The sequence below is a fragment of the Opisthocomus hoazin genome, chromosome 1, assembly GCF_030867145.1.
Source record: "Opisthocomus hoazin isolate bOpiHoa1 chromosome 1, bOpiHoa1.hap1, whole genome shotgun sequence".
Classification (NCBI taxonomy): Eukaryota; Metazoa; Chordata; class Aves; order Opisthocomiformes; family Opisthocomidae; genus Opisthocomus; species Opisthocomus hoazin.
In genome coordinates, this window is record NC_134414.1 from 143,894,022 (window position 1) to 143,917,772 (window position 23,751).

General features: G+C 44.5%; 1 protein-coding gene across 11 annotated transcripts in view; it reads right to left on the reverse strand.

Annotated features, from left to right (window-relative positions):
- The window catches only part of SOX5 (SRY-box transcription factor 5), a 649,868-nt gene that overhangs the window by 286,894 nt on the left and 339,223 nt on the right, over positions 1 to 23,751 (reverse strand). For 10 of the 11 annotated variants that reach the window (XM_075439940.1, XM_075439932.1, XM_075439927.1 and 7 more), the window contains one exon: positions 6,203 to 6,300. The exons of the other annotated variant lie outside the window; for it this stretch is intronic. In XM_075439940.1, the coding sequence (XP_075296055.1) occupies positions 6,203 to 6,240 (38 nt within the window). In that variant the 5' untranslated portion in view covers positions 6,241 to 6,300. The remainder of the gene's footprint in view (positions 1 to 6,202; positions 6,301 to 23,751) is intronic. 11 annotated transcript variants of the gene reach the window in all.

Below are 23,751 nucleotides of genomic sequence, written 5' to 3' on the forward strand. Positions count from 1 at the left end.
AGATCAAAAATACAGGGTAGGAAAATGTTTAAAAATGTCTTTCAAAACAACCAACCTCCCCAATACCACAGGCAGCACCTCTCATGCTCCTGAACTTCACATTAACATCCGACAATTCTAGCAACCAGAATTCAACTCATGCCTCCTTTCCTTCTTTTCCTGTCTAAAAAATAAATTAAGTGTTGCACCTAAAGAGAGACAGACGGCTTCTCTGAATTGCCACCGCACATCTCACAATTTCCATTCACTCCTTACATTCCTTTCAAGCACCGCGGTCCCTGCAAGCAGCGCTCACCAAAACTCTTCCAAAATCTTCTCTAAATTCGCTCTCTCCCACCAACCACGCGTGGAACCACACGCTGTCACAAGGACATGTGGGCTGAGGAGCAACCCCCAGAGCGTCCCGGCTTCCCGGGCTGGCCAAGGCCCGGCGTGGAGGCGACACCGGCGTCTCGCACGTGGAGGAGGCCGTGGCGTGGGGCTCCCTCCTCGCTGCCCCCCGCCCAAGGCACAAGCCCCTCGGACCCCGCCAGCCCCTCGGTTGGCTGTAGGAGCAGTGGGACACGTGGCAGACCGCAGGCTGGCATCGCAACCCTCGGCACAGGCATGGACGGAAACTTTACGGCGTCGGGGTTTCGCCAGGGGGTCTGCGGGAGGGGATGCAGAAGGTACAAACGCCGTAAATCCCTGTCAGGTACAGCGCGCCCAGTCGCTCGCCCTCGCCCAACGACCAAAGCCAAAAGCTCAGGAGAAAAACGCAACCCATTTCAAAAGTCCGAGAAGTTCTGGTTCAGGTGATACAATAACGTGGCGAGGGTTTGCTTCATCTGCAGCACAGTTTTTAACACACTCCAGTACAACATAATTCTACCTTCCATTGGAAGTACAGGACACTTCACACATTTTCCACGTTAGGTAAAAATCCACAGATACTTTAAAAGGGAAGAGCGCTTTGCTTCTAAGGATGCTACTTAATAAACAAGCTCCTTGCCATCAGCAGAGACATACTACAGCTATCGATTAATTGCTGCGAGCATTTCTTTTTCTCTTGACTGCAGTAGCAGAATTCACAGGCATTGAGCATTTCCAGTGTGCACAGATACTACACGACAACATGTTTTCCCCCCCTCCACTTAGGAGTTAATTATGCCATGACCAGGCCTGAGCAAGAAATTAATAAAAAAAAAATAGAAAGCCAAGAGGATGTCAAACTGACTTCTGCAAGAGTTGTGAAGGCAGAGGTCTCTGACACGCAAACCTGCATGTATCCTAGTCGATATTAAGAGATTGTTCGGGGTTTCTTTAAGCACAGTATGAAAAGCATGTGAAGAAACTATAAATCTGCCTCGGGAACAGATACTCTTTTTCCTGTAAAAATACCATAAAAGTGTATTTAATACAGCTACAGATAGATCACATTACACAGACACGTATGCCTATCCTATCAGGGAGCTTCACATTTAAGTAATTCAACCAGATACTACACGCGTCCTAAACGATAAAGCCACAAACGCTCATTAAAAGCTCCCCGAGAAGTAGTAAATATTTTGTAAACTAGTTATATATTTAAGATCTCTGGACAGCAAGAGAAGGAAAAACAATTCCTCTCCTATCTAAAGGTACCAGTCAAACACACTAAGCACGTAAACATCGCAAGATGCTTGATGGGAGAGTGTGTGTATGTGTTGTGTGTGTTTTAATTAACTCCTTGAATGCATATGACGAGCCAGTCACCCAGAATTAGTAATGCCAAACTCCCGATTTGATTCAAATGCAGTGAATACAACAGTCGAATTGTGCGGGCTGGTGTGTCACTCGTCAGCTCTCTCATTTGGGCTTTTGCCTTCCAAGTCTAGTCCACAATTTAACAACTGGTAAATTATTGAGATGTTCATTAAAATCCATAATCTGTAACAGTCAACTTCTTCCTCACTAAGCACAACAAATGAAATTAGCACACGCAGGACATTAACAAGGAGTCTGCAAGCGCATCAGTTCCTTCAGCCTTATCTCAGAGAAATAAAATCCTTTTAATTTTTGTCACTGCGAAAACCCAGTATCTGAAACTTTAACTGGCACTGTATTTTTTCTTCAGATCCCAGACCCCTGGAACCACAAAACGTAAGCAATAAACTCCTTTTCTCAAAACATCTCCGTGGAAGGTAAAAACTATTCAGCTCGACATAAAAGAAATATCATTGTTTTCTGTTAAATGAGGGAATAATCACTCTTACTTCTACAGGCAGATTTTAGGAGAGTGGGACGTCATTCTGAGCAAGCCTGTTAATAGAAAGGTATTATTCTTTCTCCAGAATTCTCAGCATACGCAGCAGCAGAAGAAAGCTTTTAGGGTAACTTTAGCTAAGAAAAGCACTTAGGAATACGCAAAGTTTCCTTTTAGGAAAATGATTTCTCCATTTGACACTGTTGGTACAACCCCAAAATAAATTCAGTGGGAGTCTGAAATGACTCGTGCAGTGCAGCAGTGAAGCAGCTAAGTATATTTTTTTCCTCCCAGCAGAGGCTTGCTTTACATCCTTGAGCCTTTCCTTTCTACAAGCTAGTCAATAGCACAGAGAACGTTTCGAGCGCGCAGAACTGGTGGCTCGAAATGTTAAACTTGTTCCACTGTCCCCATCCCCACCATTCCCATCCACACCTTTTGTCTTTTCTAGCTCTTCCTTTTTTCCTGTGGAAGCATTAACCCATCTTTCCTTCTTCCACAAACATTTCATACCTCTTTACCTTAAACCGGCATGCTAAAAATAAAAAAAAAAAAAAAAGAGAGAGAAAGAAAAGGAGAAACGAATGAACAAGAGAAAGGATGTCACTCTGTCTGGATGCCTACCGCAGCCTCTCTCAGTCTACAGAGAAATGTAAATATGCAGTAATTAATTTGGGTTTAAGAACATTCCATACACTAGGGACATTGTTAAGCAGTCACTTTATCTATTTTTCATTTATCTGATTTTACTAAGACATTAAAACTTTATGCTGGGCATTTCTGATATTTTATAATTCTGTAAATCTCACAGCTGTCTGCGATGGTTCTGGCTGTGTTGCCTCTACCTTTTCCTCAATGAAGTAAACTTTCTTTCTATTTGAGCCATACTTGTTATACTTCTGTATAATGACCCGTCTTTTTTTTTTAAAGAAAGAAAACCCAAACAACAGAAAAGTTACTCGTTTCAAGACCTTTAAAGCCAATTCAGAGTGCCACAGGTACATCACAAAGTACGTCCCAGAAGTTATCCTTTCCCTGCACAACAATCGGAGCAGATTCCGGTTATAATTTCTTCCCACGTTTCTGCAAACATCATCCCCCTCAGCAAACGCATCTTCATGCTCTTCTCAATCCAGCAGCCGAACCACCACAAACAGAAATAAAGACATGCAAGTAACTTCTCAGGAAAGGACGAAAACCCTCACATTTTTGGCATGGTAATTAATTATACATGCTAATTCACAAAACCTATGCAATTTACTAGCGGTGCTGAATGAATTAATGAACGTTTATTCATCTGACACCGAGGATCATTTTCATTCCAAGTGTGTATCGTGCATGGCCCCTGATAACGGCCACAGACACACAAGAGAAGTCCCCTTGGTTCAGATCCCTTCAGTTGGGGTGACCGAAAGTTTCTGAACTGGTCGCAGATTACCGAGATACACTGAAACCTCATGGGAAAGACGACAGGGAAAGAAGAATAACCTGCTGAGATACATACAGACGCTCCGAGATCCAAACTGCAAACAACTTCGCCTGATAAATCTTTATCTCCTCGTAATTTGCTATTCAAGTTTAAAAGGCAATAGCGGGAGATGGATAGTAATGACAAAACTGAAGTCGGTCATGCAGATACAACACGCTGGACCCCAGCGACTGGAGAAATGTGCTCCAAGGACTGCGTTTACTGAGAATATAATGTGCCGTAACTGTCTGAAAAACAATCATCGGTGCATCATGCATATATACGCATGTGAACTCCGTGAGCATGTGTGTCTGAGGGTCTGTGCATCTCTGTGTAGGAGAAAGTGGCTCCTCACGGCTGTTTTCTGATGAACACACATCTATTACATAGACAGTATCTACTCTGTGTGTGTGTGTAACTATAGTCAAACACACGCAATGTAAACAAATGGTAATGATTAACAGATACTGGCTTGTATTACCAATTTCAACTGCAGAGGGAAAATTGTTAAAATAAAAAAAATATTAAAAAAAAGATATGTCCCGAGGTTCATTTTTATTGCTTCCCATTTCTACTGCTTGCTATTATCCGCATAGCAAAAGGGGAGCAGCATATTGATTATTTAACCAGAATGTTTACAAGAGCAAAGCTGGGAAAAACAAAACGTACGCCTGGGGGGGGGAGGAGAAGAGTAGAGAAGCTCATTCTATTTCTAAGCAAGCTGTTTTGTCCAAAATGATTTGTTTATATACAAAATTCATATAAATATATACTTCTAGTGCAGAGAGACTTCAGATTAAAAAAAAGTTCCCCGACAGGAAAATGAAAGGACTTCATTCTGCTTCACAGAGTTTACAAGTATTCAGTTCATCACAAAGTTCAAAGAATAACCGAAATCGCCTGCTTGTAAATTTATATGTACCCTCTCAGTGAAGCATATGAAATACTCGAATCTATTAATTGTACGAACAAAACAAATGCACGATCATGACGCCAGCTCAGATTCGACACCAGAAACAGTAACGGTTTCCTCAGGTAGTTGAACTAAGTTAAAACAATGCACGTGAACAAAACCAATTTTGTTCTGTTACTGTAATGACAACCAACCAAAGCAAAACGCCGAGTATTCCGAGCGAGCCCGGAAAATTAACTGTATTAAAGACAACCCTGGACCAGTGCAACCATGCCAATTCCACTTTCTAGTAAGGAAGCGTTCTACTCGCAGGACGAGGACCGAAAGTGCTATAATAGTTCTTTTCTATGTTTCCCAATTTTATTTCTCCCTGATCTTTCACTTCAAGCGTTCTTTCCCGTCCTTTCTCCGCACGCGTGTTCCTCAGCCCACTTTAAATGTCTTTCTCTTGCCTTCACTATCAAATTCAGTAGGTTTGAGCGCTGAACAGCTTGACTTAGCATATTTTTAACCAGCTGGTCTAGCACCTAGCTCGTATTGCACAGTCAGATACAACCAAATGTTTATACAGGAGGTAGCTCTCACGAAGACGAGAAGGACCTAAGTAGCACGCATCCTGGCGTTCTTTTATTTACGAAACCAAAGTTCGGATTGTTTCCCGCAGCCGCCCGAGGGGTGCCGGGCCACCAACGGCCGCGGGCGCCCGGGAAAGCGCTCCGAGACCTCTTCGGGAGCGCCGGATCGCGGGAAACCGGGACTCAACTCCCGGCGGTCACAAGTCGGTGACAGCGAGAACTTCATCCCGGGGGGAAGGCTCCTGCTTGGGGCAAGGGGAGAGGGTCGCGCCTCCCTCACCCCGCACCGGACCCCGCCACGACTTGGAGGCAAACAGTATCTTGCGTTACTTTTTTTTTTTCCTTCCCCCTTCTCTTTCTTCCTCTCTTTCTCCCCCCCCCGCCTTTTTTTTCCCCCTCCCCTCTCTTTCCCCCACCCCGGACCTTCTCCCGACGGAGGGCCGGGGATGTTAACTTGCCTAAAAAAAAACCATCGCTCCCGCTAGATCAACAAAAGGGTGATGCGCTCGGCGGAGCGCCCGCCCAAGTTTGACGGCAGGGAGAGCCGGCAAGCCGAGCCCCCCCGCCGGGCATCCCCCGCCGCCCGGGGGTCCCCGTGCAGGCAGCCGGGCCGGGGCGGGCAGGCGGAGCGGGGCGGCGGAACGAAGCTGCCGCGCCGCGGCGGGGGGGGCCGGCGGGGCTCGGCGGAGGGCGAGGGGCTCCCCCGCCCCGCCCCTCCCCGCCCCCGCCCAGCGAACTGACACGGCCGCGGTGCCGCGCGGGGGGACACACGCACTGGGGGGGGGGGGGGGGGGGGGGGGGGCATCTCCTCGGCCTGCCGCCGGAGTTGGATGGGCTCGCACACGGACACGCAAACATGCGTGCTCATATGAATTAAAAATAATAATAATAATAAAAAAAACAAACACCGCCACAACAACAAACAAACGGGACACAAAAAAATAAAATAAAAAAGGGATGGGGAAAGACACCCCCTCCCCCCGATGCTCCCCCCCCCGCCCCGCCCCGCCAACTGGACTCACCTTTCGAACTCCTGAGGTAAATCAGGGTCAGTCAGCATGCTGGAAAAGCGCAGTTTCCCTTTGTCACAGCAGCCACCTACGGTCGCCTCCAACTGAACCTGTCAAGTGAGTCCGAACCTTCTAAACCGATTGATTTTCTCCCTCCCTCCCCTCCCCTCCCTCCCCTCCCGCTCCCTCCCTCCCTCCCGGCTCGCGCGGAGCGAGGACTCCTTGACCAGTCTCTTAAAGGGGCAGCGCGCCTGGCGGCCGCCTGCTCGCGCGGCTCCCCCCGACCCCCGCCTGCCCGGCCCCGGCCCCGCCAAACCGGGGCAGCCAGCTCCTGCCGTGTCCTAAACACCGGGGGGGGGGGGGGGGGGGGGGTTGGGGGGGGAGCGCCCGACAATCCACCCAAACCGGCAAAGCGGGAGCGAATGCCCCGCGCTGAGGAAGATCGGCGGGGAAAGGCGAGAACACAAGAGCGGGGTGATTGAATTGAAACAGTTATCAACTCCGGGAGAGTTGGGAGAAAAGCTTGGACAACATCAAAATGTTACCAAAGGCATCCGCGCTCCGGGGAATTTTCATTCCTTTCTCCCCCCCCCCCCCCCCCCTTCCTCTCTCTTGGAGGGGGGGGGGGGAAGAAAGAAAGAAAAAAATCCACCGCGCACAACAATCAGGCATTGTTCCGAGGGAAGAAAAGCAACTTTGACAGATTGAAATATAGCAGAGGCCCCTTCCAGGAAACCTGTAAACAACTTGTCACTCACCCCGCAGGTCCCGCTGCCGCTCCCCGCAACGCGCCGCGCACCCCCCCAGCTCCTCCAGCCCCGCCACACGGCCCCGCTGCCCGCCCGGCAGCCGGCAGCCGCCCGTCCGCCCGAACAACAACAAAAATCAACTTTCCCTCCATCCGCGAGGGCTTTTCCCCTGCTCTTTTTACCCCCCTCCCCTCCCGCCCCGGGCGAGCGAGAGCCGTCCCTCCGCTGCGGCTCCCCCGCAGTTTCCCGTGCACCGGGGGGTGGGGGAGCAGCCCCCGAAGCGCGGAGCCCCTCGGCTGCACCCCCCAAGACGCCCGGACCTGGCGGCCGGGGGGGCCGCAACGGGGTGACGGCCCTCTGACCCGCCACATGCCGCCCCGGGGCCACCGCTCCGCGCCGGCGGGGGGGCCGGAGGGCGGGGAGGGCAGCGGGCGGGAGGGGATCCCCGTCCGAGCCCCCGGGGGCTGCTCCGGGCCGGCCGGCCAGAAAGAGAGGAAAAAAAAGAGGAAAAAAACCCCCAAAAACCTGGTCTCCCTGTTCTTTAGCACACACATGCACGCACACCCACGCACAGCCACATATCTATAGTCCATTCTTTCCACTTCCCCAGCCCTAATTCCTTTCTCTCGTCGTCTTTTTTTTTTTTTTTTTTTCCTCTTTCCCTCCTCCTTTAATTTGCAGCTGGACAACATTAAGGGCCTTTAAAAAACACGAGGTTTTGACCTCACAACAGTTTGATTAGGTCCACTGCCCCCTCTCTTCCCCTCTTATCCCTACCCTCCCAGTGACGCGGAGAAAGCAAGTTTACTTTTTGAATCATAGAGACGCCTTCACACAAAGCACCCGTAAAACGCTCAACATCTTCATGCCCACCGGCTTAAAAAAAAAAATCCAAACAGAAAAGCTTATTATTTTTACTAATATCCAACAGCTACACCGCTTAATTCGCTCCGTTTCCCTCTCACCACTGGTGCTACAAACTCGCGGGCTCACGCAGGGGCCAATCAGCCCAGTGTGGGCACGAAGGCAGCACCAGCGAGAAGACTCGCTCGTCACGAGCGGCAAACCCGCTAGCGACTTACGCGCGCCATGCCTGAAGAGCGCGAGGCCGTTCGCCAGACAAGAACGCCGAGGCTGAGTTTGGCGAAGGCGCCTTCGCCGCGGCTGGCAGACGAGGACCTGGATGGCTGCCTCCAGCCTGCCCCACGCCGGCTTCTGGCACGGGGTGGGCCTGATGGCTCCTCGCTGCGGGGCAGGGTGAGCCGACTTCCTTCAGCAGCCCCTAGCAAAGAATATTTTCCACAGAGGTCCATTCATAGGAGTCTGGCAAACCCAGTTAATGCGCACGAGGATTTTTCAGTTGTTATTTAGTTGCTAGTCCTTTTAGGGCAGCTATGAAGTAGAAGTTAAAAAGGCAGCAGATGATTAAAAAGAACAATTCCAACTACTCTCTCTTTCATCTGAGGGTCTCAAACCATGTTAAGTCTCACATTACTCCTCTGCAGGTAATAAATATAATTAGGGCCGATTCCAAAACTTTATTTGTATTGAAAAGTATCTCGCTCCGCAGGGGCTCCATTCAAATCAGCAAATCTCTGTGTGGAGTAGGAGGCTACTTAGTAGGAGAATTTGGCCTCAAATAAGGAAACTGAGACGCAGACAGGCTTAGGAGCTTGTCTGAGTTGACGCAGTTCGCCAACTCCAGCAAAAGGATGAGAAACAAAGATCCCACGTGCCTCACAGCCGACAACGGCCCTTACGCTGCTGAAATGTGCCGCACATTTCAGCTTGTTCCCCCCCACAAAGCCGTTCCTTTTACACCTACTATTTGCTTAAAACATACTTCAGTGCTGTATTCACATTTGTGCGGCCCCTTGCCTTGGTCTTTCGTTCTCCCCTGGATGCACCATTGCCCGTCCATAAACAGCGTGCCTCCTCTGCCACTTCTTGCTTTGCTTCCCCTATTTCCCAACACTTGGCCCTGGGAGAAGTTTGCAGGCAGAAGTCACTCAGAAGCCTCAGCTGGAGGAAAATTAAGACGACCTTTGATTCAAAATCTTTCAACAGTTTTGGTGGAACAGGACTATCACATTTTGACTGCACGTTAGCCCCACTCAGCTCCCCAACCTCACATCCTTCTTTCAGCTCAGCTCAGCTCCACAGCTGCCCTTCTTCTACCACGTCCTTCCCTCGTCTGCTCACACACATTCACCCCTTCCAATATCATTTCCTACTCGAGCTTTTTCAGGGCAGTGACCGCATACTCCTGCAACCTGGGATTATGCCTACCACAACGGGGCTCCTTGGTTGCCGGCTCCCAGCTAATATGATTATAAACCAGAGCAATCTCCACCAACCTCAGGAATTATGGAAGAGGACAGTGGCCAGACTAGGAAGAAGTAGAAAGAGACATAATAAAAGGGGGGGGGGGGGGGGCAAAGAAATGTGCAGGGGAGAAAACAAAGATAACTGAGCAAGATGGGGGGCTCAAAAGGGGAGACGAAAAGGAAGAAAGGAAGGAAGTGGAGATCACTCCCCTGAATGCTCCTGACATGAACCCTTCTTTTCCCTTGCCCTGGTTTACTTTTACCCCAATACATTTTGTGCTCAGGTACCTGCCCCTGCTTCCCAGTTTCCTTCATTTTATGTTTTCTGCAACCACTGAGCTCCCTTTCCCCGCTGAGTAAGGGGAAACAGAGTTGGGTCCAAAAAGGAGAAAAAAAGTTACTATTGTATTAATATTGTATTACTGTATCACTGCATTGTTATTATTGGATTATTAACAGTCTAGTGTAGGGACTTCTTGATAAAATTATGTTCTCACAGTAAATTCAGCTGCAATCACATGAAGGAGAAAAAGCAAGTTAAACAAGCGCTTTGAGGGAATCTCTGAAACCTCTCTACAAATCATCGCGTATCAACCTTAAGGCTTGCTTTTTGGAAATCGCCAGGACATGTCACAAAAGCTGCTATCGCATCAGAAAGCGGAAAAAACTGAGGGATTGGGAAAATAATCACTGACTGAGAAAGCAGAAAATGGATGCAATACACAACTGTCCAGTTTTCAACGTATGAAGTTTTATCTTGTCCCGAAACTTTAGTAATAGCAAGGCCCAACGCCCCCTTTTACTGAGCGGGTCGTAGTTACAAAGCCTGCTTGCAACCTGGGAGATCCACATTCAGTCCTCTCAGTTCTCTTCTCAAACTGAGAATTCAGGCTAGAAGTTCAAATATCTTCAACTGACAAGAAAAATGAAACCTCCCCCACCCCTCCCCAGCAGTTCAGTGAATCTGCATGTCTCTTGCTTTTCCTCCCTTATGGGATGCCCCAAATAAGCAAGTCCGGGTAAGAACAGGACAATTTGTGTTGAACTAAACAAGAAAAGGTCCAATTTTCATTTTGGGGAGGGGAAATAACTCGAATCATAAACTCCTATTTGAGTTTCTGTGCTTAACTGATTTTTTTGTCACTACCATGGTTCTCCAGTTCAAGAGGTGAACCAAAAAATCAATTATCCACCCAGTTCAAGTCAGAAATACCATAACTCTGGAATACCGCATAGACAATATCCACAGATCTTTACACAAGTATACCAGCAGAAGGAAAACCTGAAACGAAACACTAATCTATTTTTTTATAATCATCAGACGATAGTGCTTCAGCCTAGTGCCCGTGGCAGATACTGCAGTACAGTAAGTCAAAGAAGTGCTGGGGAAAAAAAAAAGAAAAAGAATAGAGTTTTGGGGGATTTGTTGTTTCCACTCTAGGTTTTAATAATAGAGACCTACAAAGTCCAAGGAAATGTAAGATGTTCCACAGAATGATTTACTGGAAAATTCTCATAGAAAATATGCAAAACTCTGAAGATCCTAACTGGATTTTCTTTTTTAGGCACACATCCAAAACAACTGCAGCACTGAGACCAAATCTGTAAGATTTCTAAGAAAGGGTGTTTCAGAACAGGTTACGAGATAGCGGATGGAGACGAGAGTGGGCTTGATGCATTTACTATGAAGAATATCTCGCAAATAATGAGTGCTTACTTCAGAGTATGGAAATGTTTAGCTACAATTCGGTTTGGATCATATGCTTAGGAACAGATTTTTCCTTTCAGTGTGCATGCCTAGCTGCCATTTCCATTAATGGGAATTAAGTACATGTGTCAAGAGGAGAAGTTAACTCTTAGAAATATAACTAATCTGTGCTTTTTTTACAGAATGTAAATGCCACATCAGGCATGTTCGGTGTTGGCAAAACGGAGTGCTGAATATAGTATAGCAAAATCTGAGAAGGAGAAGGCGGTCTGGAGGACTGAAATTTCTCTGCTATTTAGAGTTTTTCAATTTATTGAATTTCTTCAAGCAAAAGTAAAACCATCTCATTTGCAAGTGGGAAGCCCTCATTTATCAGCTATTTACTTGCAGTTTCAGCAAGGGCCTACCAGCTGCAGCTCTCCCTGTAAAAGAGAACTGACACTACCCTTAAGAAGAAATCTGAACCTTCATCTAAAATTTGAATTCAAACTTCCCTCAGGGTCACTAATTATTACAATAAAAGTTCCTAATCATTATTTGAAAGCGGGTCAGCACTCCTTGATCATGTCCACTCAGCATCTGCCAGGGTAAAGGAATCTCAAAATTAATACAAATGTAAACTATAATATAAATGGTATTTTTAAAAAGAATTGCATATATGTAAATACACTTAAAATTAAATTACATATATATTTTGGCAAAAAGTAACTTCTAATTGTGAAAATGAGAAAAATTAGAGAGAGGACACATTCCTCATTTTGTGTTGTGTCCCCCTCTCCCCAGTTCCTTCATTTCAGGTATAGCTTGTTTTGTTATTTCTCTATACTGTCAGTTAGCAGGGTCTCTTTACTGTTTGTCTTAGTAGCCTTGGTCTGCACAGAAGCAGCTTGAAAAAAAAAAATTAAATAAAAACAGGACAGTTTAAAAAAAAAAAGTCACAAAAGTAGAGAGCACATCCATGGACAGGAACCATGCTTGACATGATTTAAGAAGCTAACTAGATTTAAAATTTGCAGTTTCTTGTTAAGGTTCTGAATATAAAATGTTACAAAAACAGGAACCTGTTGCTCTAAGTCTTTTTTTTCCTACATTCTTTTTTCAGCACAGTTGTTTTGCACGGAATGTACCGTCCTGACCGAAGCCCACAGCCTCACCTTAGGTGCAGTCTCCCTGCTCTGCCTCCATCCTGATCGGGGTGATTCTTTTCCGAGTGACAGGCCTGTTTTCTGTCAGTGCCCGTCTGATCTTCAGCCTCTCGGCTGACAATGCCAGCAGGAATGTTCCTCCTTGGTGCCATTTCCTACGACTGTTACGAACATGTAAATGCCTGCCACAATATACCCGACAACGAACCCAACTCATCTCATACAGGTAACCAACTCCCATCAAAAGGAAACTACTCCCTTTAGCCGTGGTGCATGTGCAGAGGAGCGGTTGGTAGAGATCGAGCCGCTTTTGAACAGGCGGTTTGCCATTTCATAGCCAAACATAAGCTTCAGAGCCTAAGTATCCCAAAACCACAACTTCAATCTATTTGTAAAAGTAGATAATCGTTGAGCGTGATTCCGAGTGCACGGAAATTGAGATCTTTCTGCTTAACCCAGCTGGTCTTTCTGCATGTGTCTCAATATAATTCTTGAAGGTTTTATCATCACATTCTCATCGCTTCTCCGGTAACAATTCTCTTTTTTTAACTTCACCACTGAACAGGATTAGTCATGACGTTTTGTCTCGGTATTTCTAATCTGACTGCTTTTTCCACTATAGTCTGCTCCTGCTAACCTGTGCGCCAAGGACGCCAGGCTTACAGCAAACAGATTTGCTTCCATTGATTGTCTGATGCAAAACAAGCATCACACAATTAAAAGCACAAGGGCATTTTGGAATAATCCACATTACCTTGCCCTACGCACTATGTGAAGGCATTCCACCCTTCCTCTTGCGGTCATGAGCTTTGCTCTGCTGTTTGCAATCAAAATTCTCCACGCCCACAGGTGCATCTACTGTCTGACTCTCTTCACTAGAAGCCGTTGTCTGTTAGTGCCATTATGGCCTTTTATTACACTTTTAGCATAGGACTACAGCCACCCTCAGCTAATCGGATGGAGTTGTTTTGCAGTGGGCATGACTTTATTTCATATACTCCATTGGATTAGAGAAAAAGTGGGAATATAAAATACTTCCAATATATACTTCTATTGCCTTCGTACTGGAAAAGCAATGAAGAATGAGGTCTTTTGTAAGAAATATCCTCTATGTGAACCAGTTTACAGTTTAGACTGCAATTGTAATTAGCTGAAGAACACAAAAAAGGTAACATTCTTACATTCTGTAAATTGTTCATGTATTTTATTGCTTTTTAGTCTATATAATCATAAGAATTCATGTAACTGCTATCTAGTAAATGTTTCCAAAAATATAGATGCTGAAATGTATGGTTTTTAAATTCAGAACAAATTTGTAAATATATTCCCTTTCTACAGTACTACACACAAGTTCTCTACATTACGTATACGGTCCACGATAAGACTAATACAAATTAGTGTTTATTAAATGCACTTTACTGATATTTAACTTGTTATACATGTCACCGGGAAGATCAAACTGTAAATTAAGCGACAATTCTAATGACATTAAATGCATCTCTGTTATAAACCATGTTGCTACATCTTACACTTTGCACACTGGAACAGCAATCAATGAGTTATGTAGAGTTATGTTTCATTTATAAAGTTACAAAGGCACACCATACCCAATCATTTATTTTAACGGTGTTCTAATGCAGTTTTATGAGTGATTTTCCACTTTTGAGTAAAAGCAAAACTAATGCCATTTGGTTCTGTCAAAGCAAAAAGCTGAACTCCTACTTCCAACACACAGGTTCCAATTCAGCCTCTATTACAGAGAAATAAATGTGTAAGTAGGGTATAAAATAGACCAATGGCCTGTTGTTATTGCTGTTCCTATGGCGGCTTAACTCTTGCTTCTCATCTCTCATTACATGGGACAGCTAGAGGCTAGAAACATTGCCGGGCCAGCGTGCTGAAGGCCCCTGGGAATGCTTCTGCACTTTGCATGGGGAAAAAACGAGAAAATACTGCTACAGTATTCCGAAGCATAAGTATGGGAAAATCAGAATGTCTGGGGACACTCTTCAAAAGCCCTAATGCAGTCCAGGTACAGGGTTGACTACCTGCTACTACCAATTAGCCTGTAAGCAAGACAGATTGCCACTGAGGTATATTCAGAATATAAAAGAATCAGAAAGGAGATATAAAAAACCACAGCCAACCCCCAAGAAAGAAAAAAAACACACACACCACTGGATTGAGACAAACATTCATTAAGATTAAAATACAAAGAAGTTTCTCAGGAATGTTTATCAAAGAAAATTTGTGTCATAAATTTTCCTCTGCCTGGAGAAGATCCAAACCTGAGTGTCTCTTCTCTTGCCATAGAACATTGTACTGAATCCAGACTGCGCATTTGGTCACCCGCTTTTCCCCTGAAATAACATTTTCTATTTCTGATGTGGCTTTTGTTTTGTTTTACAAAGTTTAATTTCACTTTCTTTGTTGATGCATTTTCCTTTTGTCATTATTTCAGAGTTGTGTAGAAGTAATTAGTGACACGATGCCAAGGACTGAACCTCACAAGCAACCTAAATATTTTGATTCACTGAGAACGCAGTCCATAATTTACCAAGTGCCTGACCCCTGCCCAATAAATAAAACAAAATAAATTAGATAACTTCTGCACGTTAACAGCCTGAGGCATACAGAGAAAAATGTCAAAATGCGGAAACAGTGAATGTCACCACATCAGATCTCAGAGATAGTCTTTTGACACATTTTCAGGAAACAAAATCACACCCGTACATACCTTTTTAGCTTTTGCCCCCAAACGAGCAATCCTGTCAACCATCTCTCCTGGTATTTGCATGCAGCCACTGCCCTTTCTTGAGAGCAGTGTGGTTCAAAATCTGAGCAAAGATTCCACATGTGAGAATGTCACAGGTGAAACTTGTTTTCTAATGAATTCTGAGCTAGCAATAGAAAGGCAGCAGGTGTCTCCAGAAGTGCAAATTGAGTGGAAAATAAAAGGAGACAGACACCCCTACCTTTTTTTTTTTTAAAAAAAAAAAAAAAACTGGCCTTTTTTTTTTTTTTTTTTCAACTTGCCATAAATTTCTCCGAGGGGTCCCAATACTGCAGTCAAAGTTAAAACCTGCTGTCTGCAGTCAGGACAAGCTTTTGGCACAAAAGCAATCATACAGAACTTTGTGACTACAATCTCTAAAAAAAAAAAAAAAAAAAAAAAAAAAAAATCACTGTTTTTAGAGTGATTTGTGGGCTATGACACATAGGGCCACTAAAAAAATGCCCACAACATTACCAGAGATTTGTGTTTAATTGCATGAAAAAGTTGTATACAATTTAATAAAAGCAAATTTTCTTACGATAGTTCAAAAAACCACCACAGAATTTAAATGGGAACTCTTCCTCAAGCACAGAAACTACAGCCTGCTTCAAAACAAGAGACAGTTTTCCACTATATTATGTCCTAGACGTTTCAAAGCAAGGCGGGCACAAGTGTTCTACAGTGAGAGAGAGAAGTTTATTCCCCATCTCCTGCTGGTTGCTGTAATTCTGGCATATACATTACTTCATAAAACATTGGCCTAAGTATAAAGTGGCTTAAAATATAAAATAAACCGATTTTTACATGACAGAAAAAACAGGCAAGTGGATTACCGAGTTTGATACCACAAAGCACCAACCAAGATGCACCGTGAGGCCACAACATCTCTCAGAGGACCACAGCTGACCGGTGCGGGTTCAGGCACCCCCGGTTGGAGCCCATGGCTATGCAGGCCAAGCTGGATAGACAGAGCCTGACGTGTATTACAGAACCTCATCTGTTAGAGGGGTGGTCTGCAAAGATGGGAGAAGAGCAAATTTTCTCATGGCTAACTCCAAAATCTTGTACTTGGACACATAACGCAGAGATAAAGGTGCGAGTCTTCTATTTCTCTGATACGGAAATACTCTGGAAATCTGGACCAAAAGTGAATTACAAGTTGCATAAAATACTGTTTCCTATTTTGTATTTGTGTGTTTGCATTTGACTGAATGATTTGTTGTTCTTGTAATAACTGAAAAAGAGTAACTGATCTTCCTTTCTTTTATTTCATAAACTTCTGTTTTCATTATTTATCTTTTCTCTGAACAGTCTCTTAGCTTCTTCCTCATATAGAAGTCAGTCTATTCAAGATTAAAAATTGCACTGCTTCTCTTTAAATCTCTTCTGTTTCTGCTGTATACATTCTTCAGGTGGCCTAACCCGCAAGGAACTGTGTTGCAGGAAAGGGCTTGCTACTGACATATGCCAGTCTAGTATTTTCAGCATTATCTCTTAAATTATTTTCGACAACTGGATCTTGTCTTTGGATCATTCCACCTACTTTGATGAAGTATTCCATAAGGAGACATAGGTAGTCTTCCCTTACATTCCCAAGTGGTCACAGTTACGGTAGAACAGAGCAGTGAGCATTGTCACATCCATTTTTCCACCTGATGTGCAATACTCTGCATTTGTCAACACCAGGCTTGTGTAGGCAACCTGCCCATCTTCCTGCATGGAGCCCTCTACTATCTTCTTCAGCCCCCACTTGCATGATTCTGCCTCAGATACAAATGTTTCTGTACCGCTGGTCGCACTCATTTTCAATCCATTAATATATCTGTGTGAAACATCACCTTCAGCACTCAGACTTTGGATACTGCTGTTGTTGTTTTCCTACACCAAACATTGGTAATACACTTCTAGTTTTGTCTTCTGTCCCCAAGAGGACTATCTAATTCTTGAAAGTACTCCTATCCCACAACCACTTTTCTAATAGCCCCTTGTGAAGGTCATTTTCCAAAACTTTCTTTAAAGGGGAAAAAAAATAATGATTGTCTTTTACTGTTTGTTGACAAGTTTAAGGAATTATCATTATACATAATTTTTCTTTACAAGAGCTATGCTGATGAATAGCTGTGGTATCACAATACCCATCTACATGTCTTCTAATTTTATATTTTATTACTATTTCAACCAATTTATCAAGTAAGGAAAGAAAATTCATTAGACTAATTCTCAATATCAATTCTTCTGTTCAATTAAAGAGAAGCAGCAAAATTGCTTTCTCCAACCCTACAGGTTAGAAGCCAATATTAAAGGAAAGATTACCTATTAGGTTAGCAGCCCTATTTGAGCTCACCATCAATTTCCAGTAGCACATTTTGATACGTCTAACTTTACCTGGTACTCTGTTGCTCTTCATTTGATGAGTTTAGCACCTACTTTTCCTTCACTTCTTTCTTTGACAGTAGCTAATCCTCAATATTGCAAAAGAATGACTAGAAGTTAGATTTCCCTCTTAAGTCTTCTGTGACAGAGTATGACAAGGAAATAATTTGGTTTCTCAGCAAACTCATTATCCTTCTTACCTATTATTGTGTGTTACAATACTAAGATACAGTACTGAGGGAAAAATTATTTACAAACTTGATGTGGACAGCCTTTGAGAAAATATCTGAATTTACTGCTTGTAATTTCAGCAGACCAACTCCATCCTCAAGACGCTATGCTTGTTTTGGATGGGGTTCTCTTGCATTCCTAGCTAACAATTATCATGACATCCTCCAGTTTTAAGCCACACCCCTTCCAACAGCACCCTCCCCTTCCTAATACTGTCTACTGGGCAGTGCATACCAAGTCTTCAAACAACTTGGAACCAAGTCCATCCCCTAGACTCGGTAAGCCCTCAGGGGTTGATACACTTTCACCGTACGTTGATTTACCAAGGGAGTCTATAAAAACAGAGCCTGTCTTTGTGAAGGAGGTACGAAATGGCATCGGCTCGCTAAAGATGAGGGAACTATAGCTTTCCGCATCAAGCAACTGGGCCAAGGACTTTGCGAGATTAAGCCACCATGTAAGAGTTTTGATAGTCTCTGTACATGGTTGGACTTGCATTAGAATTTTAACTGCGAACACTGCTTTCACGATTGGTAAATACACACAGCCTCCCTCCCACTCTCTCCGATATCCACGCAGCACCTGCAACATGACCTATCCCTAAAATACAGGATATTCAATGAAAAATTCTTACTACTGTATTTTTAAAGGTCGTTACACACAAAATCTGTGTACCACAATGGTTGTTCATATGCAGCTACACAGTGAGTATACTACATGGGGAGGACTACAGCGAGCAAACCTCTGAGAAACAATCTGTTGGACTATTCAGATTCACATGTTTAAGAACACCAGGAACAAGAGAAAGAGGCTCACCCCCATCTACATGGGCAGTACAAAGGCAACAGGCCTATTACATGTGCCTAACTGAATCCCACATCACGTGGACAGTGAATCCCTTGCATCTTTGTTGCATTAGCTTGACCTCACAGTCCCTCTTTGCATAAACCAGGAGCACTTGTCTAGGATTTTCAGATATTCAGCATCCGTAGCTGAAGAGTCAGATGTTGCTGAGCCGTTTCTCGTTGTCCACAAATCCCATAGATCACTGCACAAAGCAACGCGGCAGTAGTTTATCACTGAAAGCCATAGCACATTGCCCAATTCTTTACAGTTTGTGTGTCTAGAGATGCGTTCAGACTTACCCCGTTCACCAAGTCAGTTACGACACAGAAGAGGACCCCTGTAAGCAACACATACAGGTCTCATGGCATCATTTGAAACTGGAAGCCGACACTGACCATTTCCATTCCCATACCAGTGAGTAAATGTTTTCTCACATTTAGACTATGGACATTTCTTACTTCTGGTGATCTAAAATACATCTATAATATTTGAGGTCATCTCCTTAACAGTGTGACTATACTCCCTGTACTTATGCCTTTATTCACAGGTAACCACGTCAGTGTCATTGTTTTCTCAGTATTCATAGAAAGCATTCAGTTTGTGTACTGTGATCAATATCAAACAGCAAAAAAAGTACAAACCTAACAAAATTAATGAAAAGATAAGCGTGAAGTGCCTTTATGAATATAAAGAATCTATAAAGCCGTCACTAGGTGGGTCCATAGCGATGGATTAGACTTTGAGAGATATCACATGCAAAACATTAATGCTTAAAACAGATGCAATACAGACCAAAAGAGAGTCTGGAAACGGGAAAGCAAAACAGGAGAGATTCTTTCCTCCAGTTGCAGAGCCATCAGGCCTCGAAACCAAAGGGCTGAGGGGCTGTATTTTGCACTGGCTGCCCACCCTTGTAGATGCTTTTGTTAGGAAGAGTACAGTCTAAATTGTAACAGAAGTTACTCGTGTTCTCTGGTAAGCAGGTCCACACCTGCTCACATAAAAGCAGTGTTTCTCCTTTCTGTAGGAGTAAGGTTGAGGGTGAAGGAAGGTATTTTTTACAGATCCAAATCTCTCCATCTTCAAGCCAAAGGAGGAATTTTCCTAATTTATCCCTGAAAGTATTTCTTTGGGGCAGTGAGTGGAAAGGAAAGTGTCATTTCTTAAATTACTTTCCTCTTGAACTGCCATAAGAGCAGGGTGTGGGTTCCAGGCAGAAAACCCATTATTTCTGGTCTGGTCACATTTATGTAGATCTAGCCAGACTTTAGCCAAGAAGGAAACTGCCTCAGTGTGGCCACCATGACAGCAAGGAAGGAAGAACAGGTATTTTCTCATTTCTGCTAGGCAGAAGCTCCTATCAGAATACAAAGATGATGGAAAATGTGGGTGGATTATTTGGTTCCAGCTGGCTCCACATCACACAGTAAGGAAACGCCACGATCTTTGACAGGTTCATATTAGCAAAAATCAAATAAAAGATTATGGGAAAGCTTCCCCATTCCATTATCAAATAATTTGGGGGAGGGAGAAGGATGGGAGGCTAGCAGTTTTTCTTTCTAAGCTCTGAGGAACTGTCTATTTTTATGACCCTTTTAGTGTTGAAAGCATTGTCTGAAATAAAGACTAATCTCAAAGGATGTGAAAGCAAACCTATCGTTAGACTATTCAGAAAATGTAAAGCAGGAAGAAATGAACCATTTTCAGCTAGTGGAACTGCTACGCAGCAGGTCTCACTTACTGACTAGCGATAGGTGCCAGGGTCTGGGAGCACCCCAGCCCTGCCTGCCCCTGCCCACCCCTCGGGGCTCCCCTACCATGCCCACTGCCCCACTTCAGCCCCCCTGCACCGCCAGCCCCTGCCCCAGGGATGCCACAGCAGGGCTGGTCTCCAGCTCCCCACAGCCCTGCCCAGCCATGGGCCTGCCGAGGTAGGCCCACTCATGGGCCCACATCCCGGCCCAGCCTTGGCCTGGCCCCGGGGAGGTGCCTCACGCCTGGGTCTGGCTCTGCCCTGGTGCCCCACAAGCTGCCCTGCTCCTGGCCGGGGCAGTAGGACAGGCCCTGGCTGCCAGGCCCTACCCGGCCGGCCTGGGGGGAGCACCCGGAGCTCCCAGCCCCTGTTCGCACCCTGACGATAAGCCCTACATCGTCACCCACCCAAAACACTATCAACAACAAAATGCCAGTAACAAAACCTACCCAACAACCTCCAATACCTAAACCGAAGAAAAATCAACGTCTCAAGCATCTTCCCTAGGGAGACGAGAGTGGGAACGCACCGTCCATACAGCGTATGGAATTAGGTGCCTCAAACACGAGACAGACTGATCTGCAGAGTCAATAAGGAAGTAATGGGGACAGTATTTAAATAACATCCCCCATCGGTGTTTGAATTCCCTGCTACCGAGGAACTGATCTTTCCTCTTGGGACCCACAACTCAACGGTGTCTTCTACCTTTGGGTCTTCCCGGACCCTAAAGACTTGCTCCAGACGCCAGGCACTAAAGCTGCAACTACTGAGCAGCCAAATGCAGTAAGTCTCTCTGGAAGCTGCTGCAAGATGCAGAAAACTCAGTTTGATGGGAAAGTTAAGTAGTACGATGCTGACCCACTAGCACAGCAGGTAAGGTACGCAATGGAGAAGACGGTTGTCCAGCTTCCAGACTCCCTTCTATGGCCTCTTCCTTCATTTTACATGAAAAGGCCATGGATGAAGTATTAAAATTGTTTCATTATCTAATAAGCTAGGAGAGAAATCTCTTTCTGTGGCCAAATTAATCTTTTATTCTTTCTGGCCAGTTTGAACAATTGCATTAAGAACATTGCAGATCTCGGCCAGTCCCACCTTCTTCAATTCTGGTGGCTGGGCCACTTTCCTCAAAAGTGGGAAGCACACATCTGACCCCCCTTTGGCGAGAGGAGAGACTATGACCCAACAAAGCAGCATCTCATTTGGGGATCTGGAGAGATCTCTAAGGAAGACAGATGCTCCACTGTTCATTTCTATTGAGACAGGGGCACTTCTGAGTCCACTTTATTTTAAGTTAAGGATCTCACGCAGTTGGGAAGTTTCAGCACAATCAGGGTAGACAGAAGCTAAGAAGAGGTTCTTGGGATCACAAGATTTCATTTAGGCACTCAGGCTCTGTCCCTGTTCACTTTAAGCACTTACAGATCTGAGCCTAACTGCGGCTCCAATTAAAGAGAACAAGATATTCCCTATGTAAAGAATATGGATGTGGTTGGAATAAAACTCCCAGACAGGAAACAGGCTGGAAATACATGTAAACTCAAGAGTTCGAACCGTGTGTTTAGCAATCCCTTGCAATTCATAGCTTTGTTTCCTAAAAGTACGTGTTTGCTACAACTTTAATATCTGCTCAAAGCCGTTCAAACGTTCAAGGAGTGGCATCAGTTAATTTTTGTTAAGTATTACTGTCAAACCGCGCTAGGATATATGCAGAACTCATCACATGGTTCTTTCAGTACAGTTAAACACCACACTCAGCCAAGACAACGTAAGATAGTAGCACTATGGTATGAGCTAAGTACTATTATATCATCAGGACACTCTCTCAAATGAACACTCTAAAGACACTCAGTAATTTCTGAGCAATTTTGACTATAAAATTAACCCTTTTTTGATTTCAAAATGCATGACCAAGAAATACATATCATGTAATCACTAGATACAGAAAACATAACTCAGGTAAAGACGAGCTGCCTAATAGTTTGAACAGGTGACCATAGGGTAGGAATTCCCCAGTTTCTAATGCCAGCACTGGTTCAGCTTCTTTCAAATCTTTAAGGTCTTGTCAACTCTAGCACTAAGTATCCCAATTCTAAAAAAGTTAGTATCTATTTTGTGGGGCTTCCAAGAGAATCAGGTAGTTAATGGGATTTTTTTCACAGCACTTTCAAAATATAGAGTACTGCATAAGTGCACAGACTGCTAAAAGAACTGACAATGGATCTGGAATTTTCCTTTGGTGAAACGGATGTCTCAACAGCCACGGTTTCTCTCATTGAGAGACTCTGTTTTCTTTCAATCACTGCTAGTATGTTATTAACTTCTCTAATAGATGGGAAGGATTTGCGGAAACCAAGACAAGAGTTCAGAATAGAGGTGGATCTCAGTGGGGCTATATTCTGCAGCTTCCTCTGGAGTCCTCTCATCAATCATCTGTTACTAAAAAGGCAGAGATGGTGCAGGGGATGGAATACTACTTACTGGATGACCTGGAAGTGTCGTGAACATTCATTTGAGGAAAACTCCATGTTTTCTCATGCTTAGTTTGCATTCTTCTGGGTTTATGGCTGTTCTGAAGAGATGAAGCTAACAGGGGTGGCCATTGTAGCTGATATGCTGTTGGGTGTGGCATTTGGATTTTGGTCAGCTGCAGATTTTGCTTTATATGCATGTCAAATATCCAAGCTCTTGAGTAATGTTGATAAACTGGAAAAAACATTGTTGCAAATCTGATCTATTTCATGTCAATAATGCTGCAAAAAAGCCTCTTACCTGCTATTTTATACTGTTTGCTTCCAATTAAGCCTGAAAAGAGAAAAGCAGGGAAGAAGGCAAAAAGACCAACAAAACTCAGAACTTTTAAAGTTCTTCAGAAAGGCTCTGTTCAAACAGCAGCTCAAAGTATAGTCTGGTTCTTATTTTATCCTGAATTGGCTTATCCATCCACCATAAGGACTTCTTTAATTCCTGTAAAACAACTGTGTGTTCAGGAGAGCGTCTATTCTGAAAATGTGTCTATTCATAAAAACGGTCTTTCTGAATTCTAGCTCTCCAGTATGTTTGCAACTCAATGTGAGATTTACTGGCTGACAGATAAAAGATGTCTTTTTCAAGCACCAGTCCTGAACACTCAGTGAGGGATCATAAAAATCAATCTGGTTACCTTGTGGCTCATCCAGCAACAATAGGAGCAGACAATTTGTTCACTGTCAACACGTGGACAACTCCATTGCCTTCGCTGCCTTCAGTGGGGCTGTACAGTTTAGGCAGCCTTGCGGAGGAGCCACATTCAGACGCCCGCTCCTGATGCACGGAACAAAGGCGGTTTCATACCACTGTTCTCTGAAGCTGCCGCTCGTAGTGTGGAGCAGGGGTCGGCAACCTTCCAACGGTGATGTGCCAGATTGTAATTTTCTTTCCCAAATTAGAGTTTAAGAATGCTGGCAGGAACTTTGCAGGAGCCAACAGACGCTGCCTCTCAAAGAGGCAACATGCTGCCAATCAGCTGATTGGCAGTATCTTGCCTCTGTGTGAGGCAGGGGCTCTGGGCTCCCGGGGAATTAGGAGCTCGCTAGGAGCCAGTGCCTCTCAGAGATACCTCCTGCACCGGCCTTCCTATGTGCCATTCTAAATCTGCTCTATGGTCTTTCTGC